The sequence below is a fragment of the Polyodon spathula genome, chromosome 18 (genome assembly GCF_017654505.1).
Source record: "Polyodon spathula isolate WHYD16114869_AA chromosome 18, ASM1765450v1, whole genome shotgun sequence".
NCBI lineage: Eukaryota > Metazoa > Chordata > Actinopteri > Acipenseriformes > Polyodontidae > Polyodon > Polyodon spathula.
In genome coordinates, this window is record NC_054551.1 from 35,136,141 (window position 1) to 35,157,151 (window position 21,011).

Below are 21,011 nucleotides of genomic sequence, written 5' to 3' on the forward strand. Positions count from 1 at the left end.
AAGGAACAGGCAGTTTATCCAGTTTAGTCCAGTATGGCTTGTCCACAGAAGGTTGATTTTAAACATGCACTCGCTCACGCACACACACTGCATCAGACATGTCCCGCAACAGCAGCAGTGGGTATTTGTGAACACCCTGTGACATCATAGCTGTCTTCTGGCATGAGGGGATGGGCCATGGTAAGTCTGGTTGCTAATGGCAAAGGTAATGGCCTAAATCACATGCATTGGTGATGCTGTTGCTTTAAGCTCCATATGCTGGTGTCCCACACACAAACACATGTTTCATCATACACACACACACACACACACACACACACACACACACACACACACACTCCCAAACAAAGTAGTGAGCTCACACCCCAGTGTGCACCACCGTGAAGAAAGACCCCGCCCCTCTCGTTGTGTCATGCCCCGCCCACTCTCTCCCTTCTGTTTATACGTTTGACTCAAGACCGTTCATGTCAATGGAGCAGTGGTCTTTGTGGCTGTGCTTCTCTGGCTGGACCCCTTCCTCCAGCCTCATGATCCGGGCCACGTCGGCAGCATTGCCCTCGTGGAGCGGAGGCTTTCCTCCAGACTGGGGGTTGGAGCAGCTATTCTTCTGGTACGCCATCAGCTGCTGGATGCTGATCATGGGCTTGGTCTCGCAGATCAGAGAGACCTGAGAATAGAGGGCAGACAGGCAGGCAGGACAAGAGCTTAGCTGCAGCAACTTTCTGTCTTCCTTGGCAGTGAATAAGTAATATGTTTCACATGTTAAGATATTAACACACCCCTCTGAGCAGGATTTATGGTACCTGAACACAACGTGCCGTGACGGACACAACAAAGAGAGCACTGAAAGAAACTTGACTGACAGTGAATCAGACACCAGCACAATTCACATCCTTGAGCTCAGTGCCCTGAAGAATTAAATTGCACATCTCAACACAGACGTGGTCTTCCTTCCTACCTCATCACAGGGCTCCTTAGTGAATTCTCTCCTGAAGACATGAGCCATGATCCCGGTGGCCAGGGCATCCCCCATCACATTGATCATGGTCCTGAACCTGTCCCTGGGAACCAGAGCGAATATGTCCCTTATCAATCAACCATTTAACACACAAGTAACGCTGCACTATACATGTAAGTGCACAATTGTATCAAAAAAGGGTTATGGTTAGGTTTAGGGTTACATCATGCAAAGAGATTTACACATTAAGTACCTTGTAACTATGCGTAATACCATTGTAATTGTGTGTAAGTACACATGTATTTACAAAGTAATTACTAAAAATGAAAAATGATGTAAATACACAGTAATTAGAGACACTTAATGTAAAGTGTTACCCAACAACAGTTACATATTAAGGCAGAGGCAGGGTATTCTGGAAGGGCTTCTGAATAGTGTATTACTTCGAGATGTATTGCTGAATGGTATATATGTGGTTATTTCAGGTTTTTTTATTTTTAGTATTACTTACAACGCCCAATCCACAGCGATAATCAGAGTGATGTCATCAGTCGGTAATCCGACCGATGTTAACACGATCACCATGGTAACCAGGCCGGCCTGAGGAATGCCAGCAGCTCCAATACTTGCAGCCGTTGCCGTGATACTAGAAACGGAATCGAATACAATACACATTGATACTTCTTTATATTTTCCATTGCAGTCATATACATTTCATTAATCAACAAATGGACTGCCCTTGTGAGACATTATAATCAGTTTGCATGTATTTGAAGAGGAAAAATTATCTATACTTTTGTACCAAGATATTTAGCTTTTAAAATCAAGTTTATCCTTCTCTCTCTCTCTCTCTCTCTCTCTCTCTCTCTCTCTCTCTCTCTCTCTCTCTCTCTCTCTCTCTCTCTCTCTCTATATATATATATATATATGTACGCACAGTATGTGTATGTGTGTGTGTGTGTGTGTATATATATATATATATATATATATATATATGAATGCGGCAATGTTACAGGAAGGAGCCCCTGCCTGATGGTGATGATCTGCCCGAAGTCAAGCTCGTAGTTGTTGACCTGTGCAATGAAGATGGCGGCCACGGCCTCGTACAGCGCGGTGCCGTCCATGTTGATGGTGGCTCCGACGGGCAGCACAAAGCGGATGATGCGCCTGTCGATGTGGTTGTTCTCCAGCAGGCATTTGAAGGTGATAGGCAGCGTGGCGGAGCTGGAGAGAGGAGAGGTCACAGTCAATATAGAGATATATAGTGACCACAGGATACAGTCCACCAAAAGAATACTGTTTTAAAATATGAAAAAAAACATCAAACTAAAAAATATATATTTTGTAATGTGCCCCATTAAACTGCCATCTTAAGATGAGACCATGGGGCACAAGGGCTGGTGAACTAAAATTGATTACATCGAACGTGACCTCTGCAGCACAGCACACTACCATTCTACAGTGTTACAGTAAATGAATGGTGTGTGTGGGATTGACATACAACGCAAGGTAGTCTGGCCAAACTAAACACGTTACCTGACATAAGAGCATATATGCCATAATATTATATTGTTTAAAGCCTGTCTGGTTTAGTCAAGTGTTGTTTCCAGTGTCTTCAATTGTCTATTGTATTATAAGCCCACATCCCCAATGGAAACTATTAACAGCAATTGCAGTTATAATTTCTCTCAGAATGTCAGTGGCAAAGAGTTTGAAACATTTAAACCACAACAGATTCTATAGAAACATGTTAAATACGTTAGCATCAGGATTTGGCCTGTTTGCTATTCAGATTTAATGATGTAATATGTTTCTACCTCTAATCAAGCTGAGAGTGCACAGTACTTTCTCTTGAGCTCTTTGTTTGAGGCCTGGCACAGCAAAGAGTGCTCGAGAATGAAATACACTCTCAGCTTGATTAGAGCCGGACCAGTAGAATTTCTTTGCTTCACCTTCAACTTGATTCCAAATCCGGTGATCCCTGGGTAACTCAAGGAGGTTTCACCAAACAAGCATCACAAAAGGTCCATAGCAACAGCAGCTCGTCGCCAAGCCAGACTCATAGTGGAAGCAGCACTTGAGTTTTTGATTTATTATTTAAAAACGAAGAGAGACCAAAGTAATTCTAGTTATAACATCTCTCATACTTGGAGACAACAGTCTACTCTCGCTAGAATACAATTAGTATCCATCTCACACCCAATGCAGCTAAACACACTTCCCACTGTTTGCAGATCCCAGCATTCCTACCTGGATGACGTGGCCAGTGCGATGAGCAAGGCCTGGAGAATGCCCCTGATGAAGACGATGGGGTTTTTCTTGGTGATGAAGAAGTACATGCTGGGCAGGATGAAGAGGCCATGTAAGACCAGCCCCAGAACCACAGTGATGGCGTAGAAGCCCAGCTTCTTGCCGATAGCCGTGGGGTCGTCCATCTCCAGGATCTTACCAGCGATCAGGAACACAATGCCAAAGGGGAAGTAGCTGGAGATATCGCAGAGAGAGGTGGATGTGTGAGTTTAGATGTGGAAAGATGAGGAGGAGGGTGTAATACTGTGTAACTCTGCACTCATGGCTTTTATACGATCGTGAGAATGCCCTGCGACTTCTGGGCTAGTTCCTAACGTGAAGGCAACCAGAGCAAGCACGCATCAACGAGAATGGAAGACAAAATGCACATGCATGGACTGGTGGGAAGGGTCTGGAAGGGATTAACACTCCAAGGTTCACCTCTGCAAGTCTGGGTTCAAATCTAGTGAGTTCGATAGTCCCACCTCTTCCTTCAGTTGCATTTTTAAATAAAGAACCAGGTCCAGGTCTGAGATGAACTGGACTGGAAGAGGCACAAGTGAATATAAAAGTTTTAAAGAGGGTACTGTAAAATCTGTTGATTATTTGAAAAGATGAACCTACCAGGTAGCTACCGCGACGATCTTCAGCACGGCTTCGTTCAGGCTTTGACAGAAGTTGATCAGGGGGCTGCCATTGGATCCCATCCTTCCCAACATTATACCTTGAAAAAAAACAACAACAAAACAGTTTTAAAAGACAGTGCTTGAATATGTAATGAATATATTGTTTGAGGAGCATGCTGAGAATGTTATAGTGTAGCGCAGACCCGTTCCCAAAAGTCTGGCCCATGTATTACGAATAACACTAACACATGATATTGGAGTTTGATAAAAGGAAGCATAGAAGCATCTTTGGTACCCATGGTCGCGGAGAAGATGACGATCCCTAGCACGTTCATGCCGTCGCTGCTGCCAGGCAGGGAGCGGAAGATGATCTCGGGAGGTGGGGTGAGGTCCAGGGAGAAGTTCTGGATGTCCATCCCGTTGTCGCCCTGGATCCCGTAGATGACGAGGCGGCGAGGCATGGTCTCAGTGAGAGACGCTGCCTTCGGAGACTTCATGATTGGGATGATCTTCGTGCGGTACTGAGACAGAGAACATAAGAGGAAATGGATGATACTGCATTACTCAATTGCCTTTCCTCCTTCATAGAAAAAAAGGATTGTTTAACTTGTTAGTGCTTTACCTGCTGAAAGGTGGCTTCAACCAGGTTTGCTGGAAACATGTTGCTGAAAAAGAACAGATAGTCATTAACTGAAAAACAAGTCTCCCAAGCTGTTATTGTACTATACACTGTCCCTTAGAAAGGCTTCCCACAGTAAAATCATAACAGCATAATAAAAGTACAGTCAAAGTATGTAAAGACCTTGTATAGGTAACTGTGCAGTATAACCATGTAAAAACACTTCCCTAAGGGGTATTTTAGATACCATTTGTCTATACAGTTAAATATCACCGGGAAGCCTGTCTTTGAAATTAAGCTGCTGCAGAAGCATGACTTTAATACAGCATTTGAAATTTGTAAAGCAACAGCACAGAGGTAGTGGAGTCCTGGTACAGCCTCCTTGATCCATCCTGTTGTGATTAAATCAAGGCCAGAATCAAACAAATCATTACGTCTCTGAGCAGCACTTACATGAACCATTGGGAACATGTTTTATTCCATATTTTATCACATGCTGGGTTTTTGGATTCGGTATTATTGATTTCTGCCAACATGCAAGAGATGTGGAAACTCAGGGGGCCTTTAATCTGTTTGTTTGAAATGAACGGACCTTTGCCAAAAAAAACACATATATACAGTTATATTCATTTTTTCCCAAAACATCTCACTGAGGCAAAATAATAATAATAATAATAATCCCGTGTAACTGTAATCACACTGTAATTGTAAGAGTTGTTACAATATTGTAAATACTGCACACAACTTAAATACAAAAGAGCTTAACTTTAAAATGTCTACACTTTCCATTTTGCAATTAACCCCATGTGTGTCCTCAGTGTGCTGTGCCTGTGTAAATAAGAGACACCTAAAGTAAGCCGAGAAAAAGAAAACAGTACCGGCTGAAGGGCTTCAATGCTCAGCCCCCCTGCTTGTGTGCCCGGCTCTATGATAGTCCACATCCCTACACAATGTTATTATACAAACTATGCAACCACCAGGCTTGACATGCTTTCACAATGCTTACTGCTCTTTGCTAAGATTCAATCTAAAAATACAGAGCCACTTGCTTTATTAGTCTTCTATAGTTCTGTAATGCTGTTCAGTTAAACGTACAGGCGCAGACACGTCCTTAACAGACCCCGGCATTACAGAATGAGTCCAAAGCCTGTGTTTACATCCTATAATCATCCAGACTGATTGTACCAAGGAGCACAGCTTGTGTCACTGCTGTTGAACAGTCATGTGTTCTTTCATTTCTAGAGCTATTTACACTGCAGGGATCTTCCTATTGGTGCCACTGAGGGCAGATCAGGTCACCATCAAGCCCCTGGTTTAATGGCCGACCCATGCTTTGGAATATTAAACAAAAGTTATTTCATTTTGGTGCTTGACACGTATCATTAAAAGATTCCACACTCCGAGGCTACAAAGTAGGTTAGATCATGATTATTTGTACCCTTTTATTACAGGAAACGTTTTCAGACAGTTTGGACTGCATTTAGCACGCCAGTGCTTTTCAACTTTATTAAATCCTTACATAAGAAAGCCGGGCTCCTAAAAAAGCCTCCAGTGCTGACCTTAAGAACCTCCAACTGACCTTAAGAACCTCCAATTGACCTTAAGAATCTCCAGCTGACCTTAAGAATCTCCAGTAACAGTCATTCTACCTCATTAGGGCACCACCCACAGAAGTGACCTTGGATTAGATGAAAAGGTGAACAGGGAAATCTGTTTATAAACTGCAGAGAGACTGGGATTGGCCTGACCAATCGCCCGTGACACTACTAAACAGTAAACACGCTTTCAGTCAAAGCAGTGCAGTAATTATAATGAATTCCTTTGTTAAAGGTAATTGTCATGATAACATTGCAATTAATTGCTATGCAAAAGCACAGTAATTCGAGACACTTACAATCATGTAAAGTGTTACCTAAACCTGCTTAAGAATGATGTTTGCATTGAGTAAAAGGAAATTCTTTGAACACATTTCTCTCCCTTGGGTTTTTATTGCAATGTAACACAGGAAAGGAAATCCACCCACAGGCAGGTTAATCAGGGTCTCTGGGCTGCATCCCTCTTCATTGGAATCCTACAGCCTTGGGCTTTCCCTCTTATTGTTGCCCACTGAGATTTTTGTTGAATTGTGCTTTATCTGCTTTATAGGCCAACTAAGTCAGTCAACTTCATGATGCCAATAGCTTATTGGTTTACAGCCAGCCAACGTTATTATTATTATTATTATTATTATTAAATAGTCATTTAGTAGATGTTTTTATCCAAAGCAACTTACAGAGACTAGGGGGTGAACTATGCATCACAACTGCTGCTGCTGCAGAGTCACTTCCAATAGGACCTCGGGTTTTTACGTCTCACCCGAAGTACTGAACAAAAGGAGGTTTAGTGGCTTCCTCACGGTCACACACAGCGAGTCAGTGTCTGAGCTGGGATTGAACCCGCAACTTACTGGTAACAAGACCCTTTCTCTAAGCCCAAGTGCTTTGGTGAAGACAGTGTCATACTATGAGAGACAGAGACAAGGTTGTAGAGGAGGCGAGTTCAGGTCTTACCGGATGAGATCGAGAAGCGCGTCGGCGGAGCTCATGATGGGTCTGCCGCTGTCCTCCGTGCTCTCCTTCTGGGCGGCCCCCCCGGGGTGGATAATGGACACCAGGATGATACCCTCCACCACCGCCACAAACGTGGTCCACAGGTAGTAGGAGATGGTGATGATGCCCAGTCGACTGGAGGCCTTGGCGTCCAACGCTGCCAGTCCCGACATCAAACTGTGCAAAAGGAGAGAACTGGAGTCACTCCCTGCAACCACATGCTGTACCTGAACCAATTCAAAACTATGAAAAAATCCAAGCTGCCATTCTCAAATGCAGCTGCCTCCCTCCCTCCCTCTCTCCCTCCCTCCCTGCCTCCCTTCCTCCCTGTCTTCCTCCCTCCCTCTCTGCATCCCTTGCTCCCTTCCTCCCTCCCTGTCTCCCTTCTTCCCTGTCTCCCTCCCTCCCTTCCTCCCTGCCTCCCTGCCTCCCTGCCTCCCTCCCTTCTTCACTTCTCCCTCCCTGCCTCCCTGCCACCTGTATGGGATTGCTCAAGGGGAGAGGGACTGAGGACAAGGTGGAATGTTAATGACATGATTTGGAACAAAAAATATCTCCCTTGCTATGATCCCATGTAGGAGGTATAGTATGTTGAATTTGTTGCTCGTGTCCTTTGTATTGGTAACATGCACACAACTAAAGCTGAGGGAACTCCAAGCCACTTTGTCAGGAATAGTGGCTTGAAACCTGGTTCCAGGGGACCTAGTTTGAGGCAACTTTACTCTATCAAACCCAATGTCTCCCCCAGTGTGCCATGCAGTGACCTGAAACCTAGTCTCCTGAAACAAAGTTCCAAGCCACGGTGTGGCTTTGTGTTCCCTACAGCTCTGCACCCTACAGTAACTGGACTTATTTTTTAAAAGAGCGTTACATTTTTTTATATATACTCTATGGCTTTGGGTTAGGTTAGTGTCCTGTGATCCCCTGGATCCACCCTGGTTTGGGTTAGGTTAGTTTCCTGGGGTCCCCTGGTTCCACCCTGGCTTTGGGTTAGGTTAGTGTCCTGGGATCCCCTGGATCCACCCTGGCTTTGGGTCAGGTTAGTGTCCTGGGGTCCCCTGGATCAACCCTGGCTTTGGGTTAGGTTAGTGTCCTGGGGTCCCCTGGTTCCACCCTGGCTTTGGGTTAGGTTAGTGTCCTGGGGTCCCCTGGTTCCACCCTGGCTTTGGGTCAGGTTAGAGTCCTGGGGTCCCCTGGATCAACCCTGGCTTTGGGTTAGGTTAGTGTCCTGGGGTCCCCTGGTTCCACCCTGGCTTTGGGTTAGGTTAGTGTCCTGGGGTCCCCTGGATCAACCCTGGCTTTGGGTTAGGTTAGTGTCCTGGCGTCCCCTGGTTCCACCCTGGCTTTGGGTCAGGTTAGCATCCTGGGGTTTTAATAGGCCTTCTGGGGCTGCAAAACAAAATCTCAAGCACCCAGCACTTTGACACACTCTGATATGTGCAGTATATCTGCTATACGCACCCAAAGCCAACTGCTTGTAAATAGATATGATGCAGTTCACTTTATAGTGACTGGGTGAATACAGCTTTTCTAAAGAAAGTTTAATAACACTTTACTGTGTATTTACATAGTAGTTACTTAGTAAATGCATGTGTACTTACACATAATTACAATGTTATTATGCATAGTTACAATGTACTTAATATTTCAATCTATGTTTCGATATCTGTATTTAATATTTATATATATGCAAGTACACAAAAAGAATTAGAGTTATGGTTAGAGGTAAGGTTATATTGTGTAAAAAGATTTACACATTAAGCATGCATAATAACATTGTAATTATGTGTAAGTACACATGCATTTACTAACTACTAAATACACAGTAATTATGTTTTTTTAACCCACATGACCATATTATACCAAACATAAAACTGCTGCACTTCAAAGGGTTATTTTTCCAAAAGTTATGGTTTTTTGTTGTGTAGCAAACATGCAGTAGCTTTGTAGTTACACAACAATAGATGTAATAACTGTGTTATTATAATGACATTGTAATTGTAATTTAGAGACGCTTAGTATAAAGTGTTATCGTCAATAACAGTACCTTCAGTGCCTACAGCAAAGTCAGAACAGAGGAGCTCTACTAATCTTCCCTGAGAAGCGACACAGTCCTCTTTTAAGAGTTATTAGACTGCTCAATCGGGGCTGGTGTTTAGAGTAGAGGAGGCACTGGGCTGGGACTGAAACACACTGTGAGGGGTAACAGGGAGCGGGATTGATAAACCAGGAACATACCTGGAAACAACCAGAGGGAGAATGAGCATTTTCAACATCCGCATCAAGAGCTCTCCCGGGAACTGGAAATATTTCACCTCCTGTGGAAGGAAAACATCGAGTGAGTCTGCGCTGTTAAACCTGACTGTCCTGACAGACTTAATCCAGGCCTCCAACATCATGTTTTATCAAATTCATATGCGGCTTAGGTGGTCAACCCCAGAAAGCTGTTGTTTTAATACCTCTTCACTCTCAACTGTGAAGCAGAAGCCACATAATAAAATAATTTCCAGCAACTTCAAAACCCATGTTGTACCGTTTCTCTACTTCAACATAGCAGTGCCTGGCTTTTGGATACAATACAATACAATACAATACAGTTTGCTTTTATATAGTGCGCTTCATGCGGAGCATCCCAGGAGCTTTACAATAAAAACTCAAAGCCACTGGCCAATCAATCCAGCTCAAGAATAAACCGACACAAAGAAATCTCTTCATAAATGTGATTTAAAAGACTTGACTGTGCCAGCATTCCTGACAGGACTTGGGATGGGGTTCCAAAGCCAGGGAGCATAGCAACTAAAGGACCTTGGCTCTCTTGATTTTAGAAGACTCCTAGGAACAGGCAAATACAGCTATACTCTGTGTTTACGGTGGGTGCACAGCTATACTCTGTGTTTACAGTGGGTGCACAGCTATACTCTGTGTTTACAGTGGGTGCACAGCTATACTCTGTGTTTACGGTGGGTGCACAGCTATACTCTGTGTTTACGGTGGGTGCACAGCTATACTCTGTGTTTACAGTGGGTGCACAGCTATACTCTGTGTTTACGGTGGGTTCACAGCTATACTCTGTGTTTACAGTGGGTGCACAGCTATACTCTGTTTCACCCTCAGTGATAAAGGTATTCTTCACACATCCGTTTACTTCATGTTTACAAACCATTCAGATCAGACATGGCATTCTCCTTATGCTATTCATCACCCAGTGATGCTTTGTTTCTGATCACATAAACTTCCAGTTTCCAGTTGAATTAAATACCCCTACATCAACTTCCAGCATTTCTGTACAGTTCAATTAATTATCATTCTCTCTCTCTCTCTCTCTCTCTCTCTCTCTCTCTCTCTCTCTCTCTCTCTCTCTCTGATTCTCTCCTCCTCTCATTCCAGCAAGAGGAGGAACACCAAGATAATTAATTCTGTCTGTAGAAATGGAAATATCTGGCTAAGTGACACTTTTAAAAAGAATGGAAAGGATTTTGCTGGCTTTTCCCTTAAGACCCGAGCCAGGGTCAACAAGTGTTTAGACAGCTCCAGGAAACACCTCCCCACAGCACGGTAGCTTTCAACAGGCAGGGGAGGAGGTGCTATGAGAAATGAACCATTTATATAGGACTTTCATATAGGAGAAAGTGTGAACTCTTGTTTGTGTTACTGTAGCACAACAGTAAGAGCTTGCATTAATATATTATATTTGCAGATGCAAATGGGAATGTTTATGGTAATTTCTTCTCAAACTGGCTGCCGTCAATTCTCATTTTCCAGGGTTGCTTTAGTCTTCCAACAGCAAGTGAGCAGCACCAGTGCAGGAGATAGTGGCAGAGAGCTGATAATAACAGCTAAATAGCTTTTCTACCCTGCATTATGCAGGGGAAAGCTTAGTTTCCTGGTTTAAAAGCAGGATCAGTAATGCCCAGATGGGTAAGAGAGAGAGAGAGAGAGAGAGAGAGAGAGAGAGAGAGAGAGAGAGAGAGAGAGAGAGAGAGAGAGAGAGAGGCCTGAGTGTCAGTAACAGCTGCCAGTGAGCTTTCAGCACACATGCTAACATCCTCAGAGTGAAACACCAGGTACAGAGGGAACACAAAAGGCCCTCACTGAGGTCTTCTAAGGGAGGACATGCTATCACCATTGTCTGCAGTGTGTGTATGTGTGGATAGCAATGTGCATGCATGTGTTTGCAGGCTACGGGTGCAATTAAGCCATTTTGTGGCCATTACATAATATGGAACAAACTACCAAATACACACACATTGTATAATGTTCTGTTCATTCCATTAGAAACCATGGTATATGTATATTTTTAAAAGACAACATTTTAATAATAAAACAAACCAAAATGGCAACAACGACAAAAACGCTGCAATCTGCGCTAGAGTGATAGTGGCGTGAATTCTCATTGGATAAACGAGTCAATTAGGGTCCAATAGCATCACTAATATTAATGACAGGAGATCAGTGTGCATCTCTCCACCTTACACCTGGGAGCTAGTGTTCGGAACTCTAATGATGATGATCTGTTAATCCTGCCAAGATCGTGTTAGAATTGTTCCCTGTGAAAGTGTTGTGTTTCTCTGGGAGGTCAATCACATGATTCTGTACAAATCCAGTTAGGGTAGATAAATGCAGCGCTGTCCCTTGTTTCAGGGGTAGATAAATGCAGCACTGTCCCTTGTCTCAGGGGTAGTTAAATGCAGCACTGTCCCTTGTCTCAGGGGTAGATAAATGCAGCACAGTCCCTTGTCTCAGGGGTAGATAAATGCAGCGCAGTCCCTTGTCTCAGGGGTAGATAAATGCAGCGCAGTCCCTTGTCTCAGGGGTAGATAAATGTAGCGCAGTCCCTTGTCTCAGGGGTAATACGTGTCTCTCTCTGTGGAGGGATACAGACACACAGCAGCATGCACTGCTTGGTAATACATGTTTCTCTCTGTGGAGGGGTACAGAAACACAGCAGCATGCACTGCTTGGTAATACATGTTTCTCTCTGTGGAGGGATACAGAAACACAGCAGCATGCACTGCTTGGTAATACATGTTTCTCTCTGTGGAGGGATACAGAAACACAGCAGCATGCACTGCTTGGTAATACATGTTTCTCTCTGTGGAGGGATACAGAAACACAGCAGCATGCACTGCTTGGTAATACATGTTTCTCTCTGTGGAGGGGTACAGAAACACAGCAGCATGCACTGCTTGGTAATACATGTTTCTCTCTGTGGAGGGATACAGAAACACAGCAGCATGCACTGCTTGGTAATACATGTTTCTCTCTGTGGAGGGATACAGAAACACAGCAGCATGCACTGCTTGGTAATACATGTTTCTCTCTGTGGAGGGATACAGAAACACAGCAGCATGCACTGCTTGGTAATACATGTTTCTCTCTGTGGAGGGGTACAGAAACACAGCAGCATGCACTGCTTGGTAATACGTGTCTCTCTGGCCCCATCTGGCAGACTTAGTCGTGACATGAAAGCCTGTTAATCCAGGCTTCTGCACACTCATAAACGAATCAGGTTACCCATAAAAGTCCCATCGTGCTATTAGAATGGGAATAAGGTGGAGGAACGATCAAACATCAAGCAGCCAACCCCTCCACCTGTTCAGAATAACCCTACAGCTTCCATCCATCCCTTTGTGATGCCGGGTCTGCGTTCAAAGAGGCTTTCCAGCATCTCATAGCTTCCCTGGGAGTGTCAGCTGGTGTGCATTGATAGATTAGGTAGTGGTAGTTTTGAAATGTTTTCAATTCTGTTTCAGGGCTCTGTTTCAGAAGCAGGAGTACCCGTAATGTTAATGCTGCACATGTTCATGACAAGACGTTTACAGAAAGCTGCTGGATCCCAGCACTGGGATCTTACACGTGTAGTAAGCGCATCAGCTCCTACCCTGGATCAAGCGTGTATGTGCAACCCTCATTTCACTTTTCAGCAGCCAATGACTGGAATGAGTTTCAACAAAAGTTACCATTAGAACGGTTCTGACTGGCATGCTGGTGATTTTTTTGTTCCTTATTTATTGTGTTTGATGCATGATGAATTGTGTTCATATAAAAAGACTATGCAATTGCAAAGTGTTTATTTTGGCATTAATGTAAAGCAGCAGTATTTCTCTGCAGGCACACAGCCAGCAGTGTCCTTTAATCCTGAATTTGAGAGCTGAAGGTGTTAGAGAGGCCTTTAGCTCCAGGGATAAGGAGTTCTGACAGCTTCAAGCCAGCAACGAAAGGGATCTGGTACCAAATCTGCCCTTGGGAGCTTGTAAGAGTGCATGCGCCCGGGCAGACCATGGTAATGCACAACTAGGAATGACACGCACAGAAAGTCAAGATCATTGACACAGTAACATTCATGCAAATGCCTTTGGATATCTTTAAATCGATGAAATACTCCAACCTGTTACCTCTCAGAGCTTCCCAGAGAAATACTCTCACTATTTCATAAGGGAACGGGGTACTGGAGACTGCAAGTGAAACTAATTTAAACCATTATTATAATAAAATATTCACAACCCGTGCCAGACCCTAACTCTGCAGATCATGTGTACAGCGCGTCTCCAGGCTGCAGCAATGTGTGTTAGTGCATTAATGCACAGGGACTAGCTGGTGACACAATAATGGAGACCCGAGGTGCCTTAAAAGAGGGAGTGAAATGCATTAAAAGTTGCCCACAGGGCACGCAACTGCATTTGCTTCATCTTTGCTGATGGAACATTTCAAGGGCAATGTAAAGAAGCATGTATTAACTGCACATGTATTAACCTCCTTCTGGTTTCATTGTGTCTCAACAACATTGGTGCTTATATAGAGAGCAAATCCCCCCAGAGAAACACAGACTGCGGTGCAGCAAGTGCTGGGACTGTATCCCTCGATGGAGGGACAGTGAGCTGTAATGTATCATTAGTGAATGTGCAATCACTAAGAGCATTGCTAGGCAATGGCGTGATAATCCTCCGAACAGAGAATGGCATTGTGCTGTTGGCTGTGTTTTTTTTTTTGTGCTTCAACTGAAAGTCTTAGTTTTTTTCACATTCTAGGGAAATAGAAAAATTTTAAATCCTTTAAACAACAAACAACAAAGTCCAAGCTGCACTTAAATATCAGTGTTAACTAAGAAGGAGTCTGCTCTTACCTAGTTAATAGTAAATAAAGGTAATATATGTGTGCATATATAGTATTTCTATAGGCTGCTACATTATGTGCATTTTATAAATATTGGTAAAATGACAATACATGAACACATTTGTCAACAAAGGGTTCAAACCCTTCAAAGCTCCATCCATGGTAGATCTGTCAGTATCTCCTAATAGAAGGATCCCTCTTTTCCTAAGAGGACCTGATCGGGAGCAGCATGCGGACTGACCTGTTCGGAGAGCCGCCTTGTCCGGAGGAAGAACCCCAGGAGGCATCCGATGATGACGGAGAGCACAGAGAGGATCAGCAGCCCGTTCCTTTTACACACGTCCTTGATCCGAATCCACACGGCATCCAACCCTACAGCCATTGCGATATCCCAGCCTGGACTGATCAAAACCCCATATAAGTACGTGAGCCAGCAAGAGGCACAAACAGCGAGGCAAACAAAAGTGAGACAGCCTGAGCTCCCCTCTTCCAAAGCACTTTCAGCTTTTTCAACTGAGCAGCCCTCTAACTGAGCAGGACTGGGAGATTATCATCCTTTCCAGGCACCCTCCACTGCCCCTCCTACCCCAGCCACCCTCCTCGGCTCTTCCACCAATGGGAGGCCTGCGATAGCTGGCATTAATATCCCCGGGGTTAATACCGCCAACCCTATTAGCAGGCACTACATTAAGGGGTCAGAAGGCGGATTAAAGGGCTCTGAACAATTGGACGAGGGATTGCAGCTTTTAGAAATGAAGCACGGGAGCTGGCACAGCGCAAAGGAGAAAAATAGACTGAGAGTCTAAAATAAGATGACAGTGACTCGGGTCATGGGAGGATCACAGCAAAGATTGCCAGGTACACAACAAGAACAAGCCTGAGCGTGGTTCTCCACTGACCCCTCTCCTATTACCAGCTCTCCATACAGCTGTTAGTGACATACTCTAGGATGCAAACCTTTCACTTCTCCAGACACTTTGGAACTGGATCATGGTCCTTAGTTCAGTAGATTGTGTGCCGATATCGTCTCAGTTCTTCATGGAGGGTGGTTCATAGTAACATCGCAAATGGCAGTATGCATTGCATGGTGGTTTGGTAGTCTGCAGTGTTGTCTTAATGCTTTGTATCGAATGTCTCTTTGTTCTGATTAATTCTCCCTCATTCATTCCCGCCTTCCACTCGCAATCCCTCTCTCTCTCTTATTAGTACTGGACTTTCATTCAGTCTTCCTCGTTAATCCCTAACCCCCGCCCCGTTTCCATGATTCACTGATTGACCCAGAACATCCTCTTCATCTTTCCGATTCCCAGTCCCTCTTGATTGAGGTTCCTGTACCCTCTCATTATAGAAGAAGGCATTGCCATTTCCCCACCCAATACAGTTTAATTTGAACTGCGGCTTTGATTAGCCAAGTCTCTGATCTTGAGATAGGCTTCATTCGGTGTGTGTTACTAAACTGAAAAGTGATAAGGGATGGGATGAGGACTAGATTGCCTTTTTTAACATCTGTCAAAGCAAAAATGTTGGGACCCCAGATGAGAGGAAGATTCAATCGGCTCTTAAAACACTCATTGTCAAGGTAAGGGAAGGACATCTTTTCTTGCTTTGAAATCAACACATTCATGAATTATTTAATATCTGCTGATCAATACTTCTGAACGACAATGAGCATGAGTATCAGCACCCATTGCAATTTATATTTGCTCAGTGAAGATCATTAAATTAAGATTGTTTTATCTCTGGGAAATGTGCAATTCATCCCAGAGTCAGCAAGTCAACATGAGATGGATCAAGCTCTCTGAGGACTCTTAGTGGAATTAGCTTAGCCAGTTTCTCTCTCTCCCTCTCTCTCGCTGGTAAATTTCCAGTTCCAGCTGCTTCAGAGGCTTTGCACCAGAGGAGTGTAACAGCAGGCTAGGGGTCCTAGATGCTAAAGCTCACTGGCCACATTACGCACAACCATTCTTAATCTGGATGTGCAGAAGGGTCAGTCTGCTGTGAGATGCTGTTGTCCTGGAATCTAACCAATGGGCACCCCAGTCTTCTGTGTTGCATGCTGTGTGTGCTGGCCCATTGCCTCTGTTTAAACTCTCGGTTTGACTTGCAGGATGATGTAATTTACACTGGGAGTTTACTTTCTCTAAGAACTAAAGTGTTTCCAAATGTTAGGGTAGGGTTAGGGTTAGGGTTAGGGTTAGGGTTAGGGTTAGGGTTAGGGTTAGGGTTAGGGTTAGGGTTAGGGCACTGCAATAGTAATAATAATAATCTCTGGGTTTAATATCCCAGTCCTGAATGAACGCATGCAATCAGAACAAAGAGTTTAGTTTTTTTTTTTTTTTTTTTACCAGGCATTTGTAATCTTGATGCAGTGGAATTTATTCGGAACACAAGGCTCATCCTTTTCATTCTTACAATCGTGACCTGACTCTCAGGCAGAGAACTGACAGACACATCCAAAAGTGTTCTAAGTTCCTTATGTCTTAATCTGGTATTAGTGAGATGTTAAACATAATGTATATTATATAGATTTTGTAATTTCTTATTTTGTGTGTTCTGTATGATTCTCTGTTTTTTTTTTTAACTTAGATCTTTATTTTAGTCATTTTTTAAAAACTTTACTAACTACTCCAGAAATATTTGCTTCTGAAAAGCCTCCTAAGAAGGTAGGGAAGCATTTCAGTGATGCACAGGCTTCAGTGCACAATGTGGGTGGAAGCGTGTGTGGATGTGTGTGTGAATGTGTGTGTGTGGAAGTGTGTGTGGAATCGTGTGTGGATGTGTGTGAATGTGTGTGGGTGCGTGTGTGAATGTGTGTGAATGCGTGTGTGTGGAAGTGTGTGTAGAAGCGTGTGTGGATGTGTGTGGATGTGTGTGGAATCGTGTGTGAATGTGTGTGAATGCGTGTGTGTAGAAGCATGTGTTAGTGCATGGTGGTTTCATTCATATTATTGCGCTTGATTTCACACTGTAAACCAGAATAGTTCAATGAAACAGGGGCCCTCAGTGGCTCGTCCAGTAAAGGAAATATAGTCATGCAATCAGGAACTTGCTGGTTTGAATCCTGGTCTTGCTGGGTTGGACTTTATTCAAAGTGTCTTATCTTTCATTCATTGCTTATTTTTACGCTGCTTATTTAGTGAAGTTCATCTGCATCTCATATGCCAAGAGAGTTGTACAAACACTGTGCTTTTCTAAAGAGTGCAGAGCCTGCAGGAAATGTGTAACAAAAGAATCAAACCAATTACTTTACAGTAAATGAATGAATGTCAAGTTTACAGAATCAAATTGTTTATTCATTTTTATAAATTAATTTCCAGTGTCTTGATCAATTGACTCCAGCAAGAGCTGGTGTATTACAGCGGAAACATGGCAGGTAAGAAGATGGCCAAACTCTCGCTCACGTTCCCCATCACCTCTCAGACACCACTGCTGACAGAACCAGCTGGCTGATCCTCCTCAGCGGGGTTAGGCCCCACAACATGGCAAGCAATGCAGCAGCCAGGGGACTTTCGACATTGGGGGATCCAAGCACTGGAGAGTGGTAAGCAACCGGGCAGCTATACTGTATTCCACCTCACCCACACTAAGGGAGCAGTGCCAGCTGCACACCCTTCACACATATCCCTTCACACTTGGAGAGGATTAATTGCTCCAATATGGCACCCCCAGGCCAGTATCTTTCCCAGCCACACTCACTTGGAAGTCATTCTGGGATCTTTCTTGTAGTTGTGTCATTTTTGCCATTGCTTTTCAACACAATCCAAATTTACAAACTTATTTATTTAACCAGGCTAGAGCCCTAGAGCTATACATCTAATTTATCAAGGGGGTCCTGGAAAAAGATGGCTGCAAGAAATAACATCAATAACGAGGTCAACGATAAGGTCTATCCACACCCTGCCGGTGTAACGCATGATTTTCAATAGCAGAGAAACATTAGTGTGCTGTCTAGAGTGGAAAAAAGGAGAGCAGGAATGTGCAATGTACTGCACCCAGAAGATGCGTTTTAGAATGCAGTGAAGTGACAAGTTAAATGAGGCAAAATTCTTTCTAACAAAACCATAAAAGCTGCAGTTTTACATCCAAGGTCATGTGCAAAACTATTCTCCACCAGAACCCGATTAAACCTGTGTGAAACAAGCACAGCATAGAAAACAGATGGCAGCTTCCAAAAGCAATATTATAACTACTGCCCCAGCCAGAGGACAACTCCATTCACAGTATAATGCAATTGGCTCTGCTGAAATGCTCTCCAGCTCAGTGATGTCAGCTCATGTACAATCCACACAGCACTATCATGTATTTCCCTGCTTAATACAGAAGCTCCATTACCATGCAAAGAAAACATGAGCTCTTGAATACTTGCAGGTGTGTTGATTTTCAATGTCCTACAAATCTAGTTTATGTGTGTGTATCAGAAATTGTTGTGGTAAGAAACCACCTGCATTACTGAAGGTAGGAATTATTAGACATGAGACAACATGGTCACTGTCGACCCCAGGATGAAGCTTCACTTTCTGAACTTTGAAACAAAAAACGAGCATACGAGAATCTCTCGAGAGCTCTGCCTTAGCATCTGAAGCTGAAGAAACTGTTACCATGCAAACAGCCTACCTTTGCAGTACCCGCAAGGGATGTCTAGATGGTGCCCTAACCATAGCAGTGGTTATCAGATGCAGTTTGCACTCCTTTACTTGTTGCTTGTTTCTAACAGATCCTTAGAGTTACTAGTATAGTGTTACTCGCTTTTTGTGTACCTAGAAGGCATGCTGAAATCCTGGGACACAGAACAGAAACAAGAGAATATCCATGACAGGTGACAATGCTGAACTATCGCCTTGCAATTCAAATCCAACCCCATCCTCAACCCCAACCCCAACCCCAAGTGACTTGAATAAGCTGACATTCATGGTAGCTTTCTTAAGAGTCAATGCAACTAATAGTGTATTTGCAGGGCAAACTTCCAGCTGCACGGTCTCTTTTGCCTAATAGACTCTTCTTTCTACTTCAGTGAGAAAAATAAACTGCGCCGTATGTTTTTATAACCGGTGTTTGGATACACCTTGTTTATGCTTTACAGATTCGATGGAAGGAGCACTGTAATTATGTTCAGAAAGCTTAAAACCATGAAACAGGTAAAATGCAATTTGATATTCATAAAACTGTTCTAGATTGCTGTTGGTTGCCTTAATAACAGGCTGAATAGGGCTCTGCATGGTTTTGATGTCCAGGGTGATTAGTAAGTAAGTTTACCACATCAACACACCCGGTCACTCACTTTCCAATCACCCTGTATAAAGGCTGGATATCCTAAAGCTGCTGCAGTGTAAAGTTTGCTGTGAGATTTATGAACTCAACTAAAGAAGTTCATCACAGCGTTTTGATGTGAATAGAGATGACAGCCCTGCCTGTGCCTGTGCCAGCAGCTTTTATATAAATCAGGGAGCAAGAAAGACAATCAATGCAGCCCATTAATAAACAGGAGATTGTTATATTTGTGGTAAACCAAGCCGGATCTTTTTCTAATTTATAAAAAGACAAAGAACCATATTATCCTGTGGTAAAAAGGTACAGATTATTATTATTATTATTATTATTATTATTATTATTATTATTATTATTATTATTATTATTATTATTATTATTATTGTTAACTGGTTGCTTGTTTTTTGGTTAGTATCTTTATTTTCTTTGCTGCTGTAAAAACCACAGATTTAAAAAGATTTTTCCAAACTCTGCTGTATTTGCCATGTTCCCGGTTGTATTTGATTTTAACTACTTCTCTGCTTGTGTCAGTTAGAGAGATGTTTTATCAGCATCAGGCAATTGGGGTTCTTCACTTCAGAAAAGACTTGTGAAGTGAAGACTCTGACAGTTTCCCTGTGAATTTGCATATGTCACATATGTTTGGGCCAAGAATCGGAATCTGAAATTATTCAGCGCATTCTGGTGTCTGTTAATTGCAGGGAAATTAATTAAGGCTGTAAATTATAATTATATTATAATGAGAACAATTCACATGGGGCCCAATTCTGCTCACAGCGCACAGCAGTTATGCCCAGCTTGTTAGCACCTGATTATGAAACTGGGGATGTGCTTTTTCGATTCGTATGCAGGTGCCTGAACATTGTGTTCTATAGCACAGGTGCAGCCTCCCCATAACCAAACACTCTCAGAGGAAGGCAGCATCACGACTCCCTCTAGTGGATGAAGTGCAATTTTACAATAAATTGCATACTGCCAGACGCAGCTGTAGAAAATGGTAATAATAAAAAATATTCCCTTTAGTCTAAAGCCTTATAAAGCTGTAATGAAGAACAGAGACTACGGATCTTTCAGATTCATTTCGAAGATGATGATTTTCTGCCAACCCCTGCGTTTTTAACCATGCAACCCAACACTGTCCACAGGCCACACCTGAGTAAAAGAACTCCAGCTAGGGAGGCACAGACCGCCCTTTAGGTGAACTGTGCTCAGGGTCTGCACCAGCTTGTGTTGTGGTTTTATTTGATTTGATTGTATTTATTTTACCCTCTATGGGCAACCCTGACTCCTGCCTTTCTGTCTCTGTGCTCAGGTGTGTGGTGGTTTTGAGATGTGGACACACTGGGAGATGGGCTGATTTTTCCACTCATTATCTCGGCTGCTCTTCACTTCAAGAAGTACCTGTGAGAGGGCTCCCGCTGTGCTCCAAGCACATAACCTCACAACCCCGGCTGCTCTTCACTTCATGAAGCACGCTGGACCTCATGCACAAGCATCACTGGTTAATGAGCCTGTGCCACCCCATGGGTCTCTAGCTCTGATACAGTACCTGT

The 21,011-nt window shown here is 43.4% G+C and overlaps 1 protein-coding gene across 1 annotated transcript; it reads right to left on the bottom strand.

Annotated features, from left to right (window-relative positions):
* Nucleotides 1-439: 439 nt before the first annotated feature.
* Nucleotides 440-14,575, bottom strand: LOC121331187 (excitatory amino acid transporter 5-like). The gene is made up of 11 exons (XM_041278411.1): nucleotides 14,435-14,575; nucleotides 9,319-9,398; nucleotides 7,042-7,257; nucleotides 4,496-4,538; nucleotides 4,169-4,394; nucleotides 3,872-3,971; nucleotides 3,209-3,442; nucleotides 1,988-2,182; nucleotides 1,470-1,604; nucleotides 959-1,061; nucleotides 440-667 (listed from the first exon to the last, which is right to left on the bottom strand). Exons 1-11 carry the CDS (start codon nucleotides 14,573-14,575, stop codon nucleotides 440-442), a joined length of 1,701 nt encoding a protein of 566 aa, XP_041134345.1.
* Nucleotides 14,576-21,011: the final 6,436 nt, after the last annotated feature.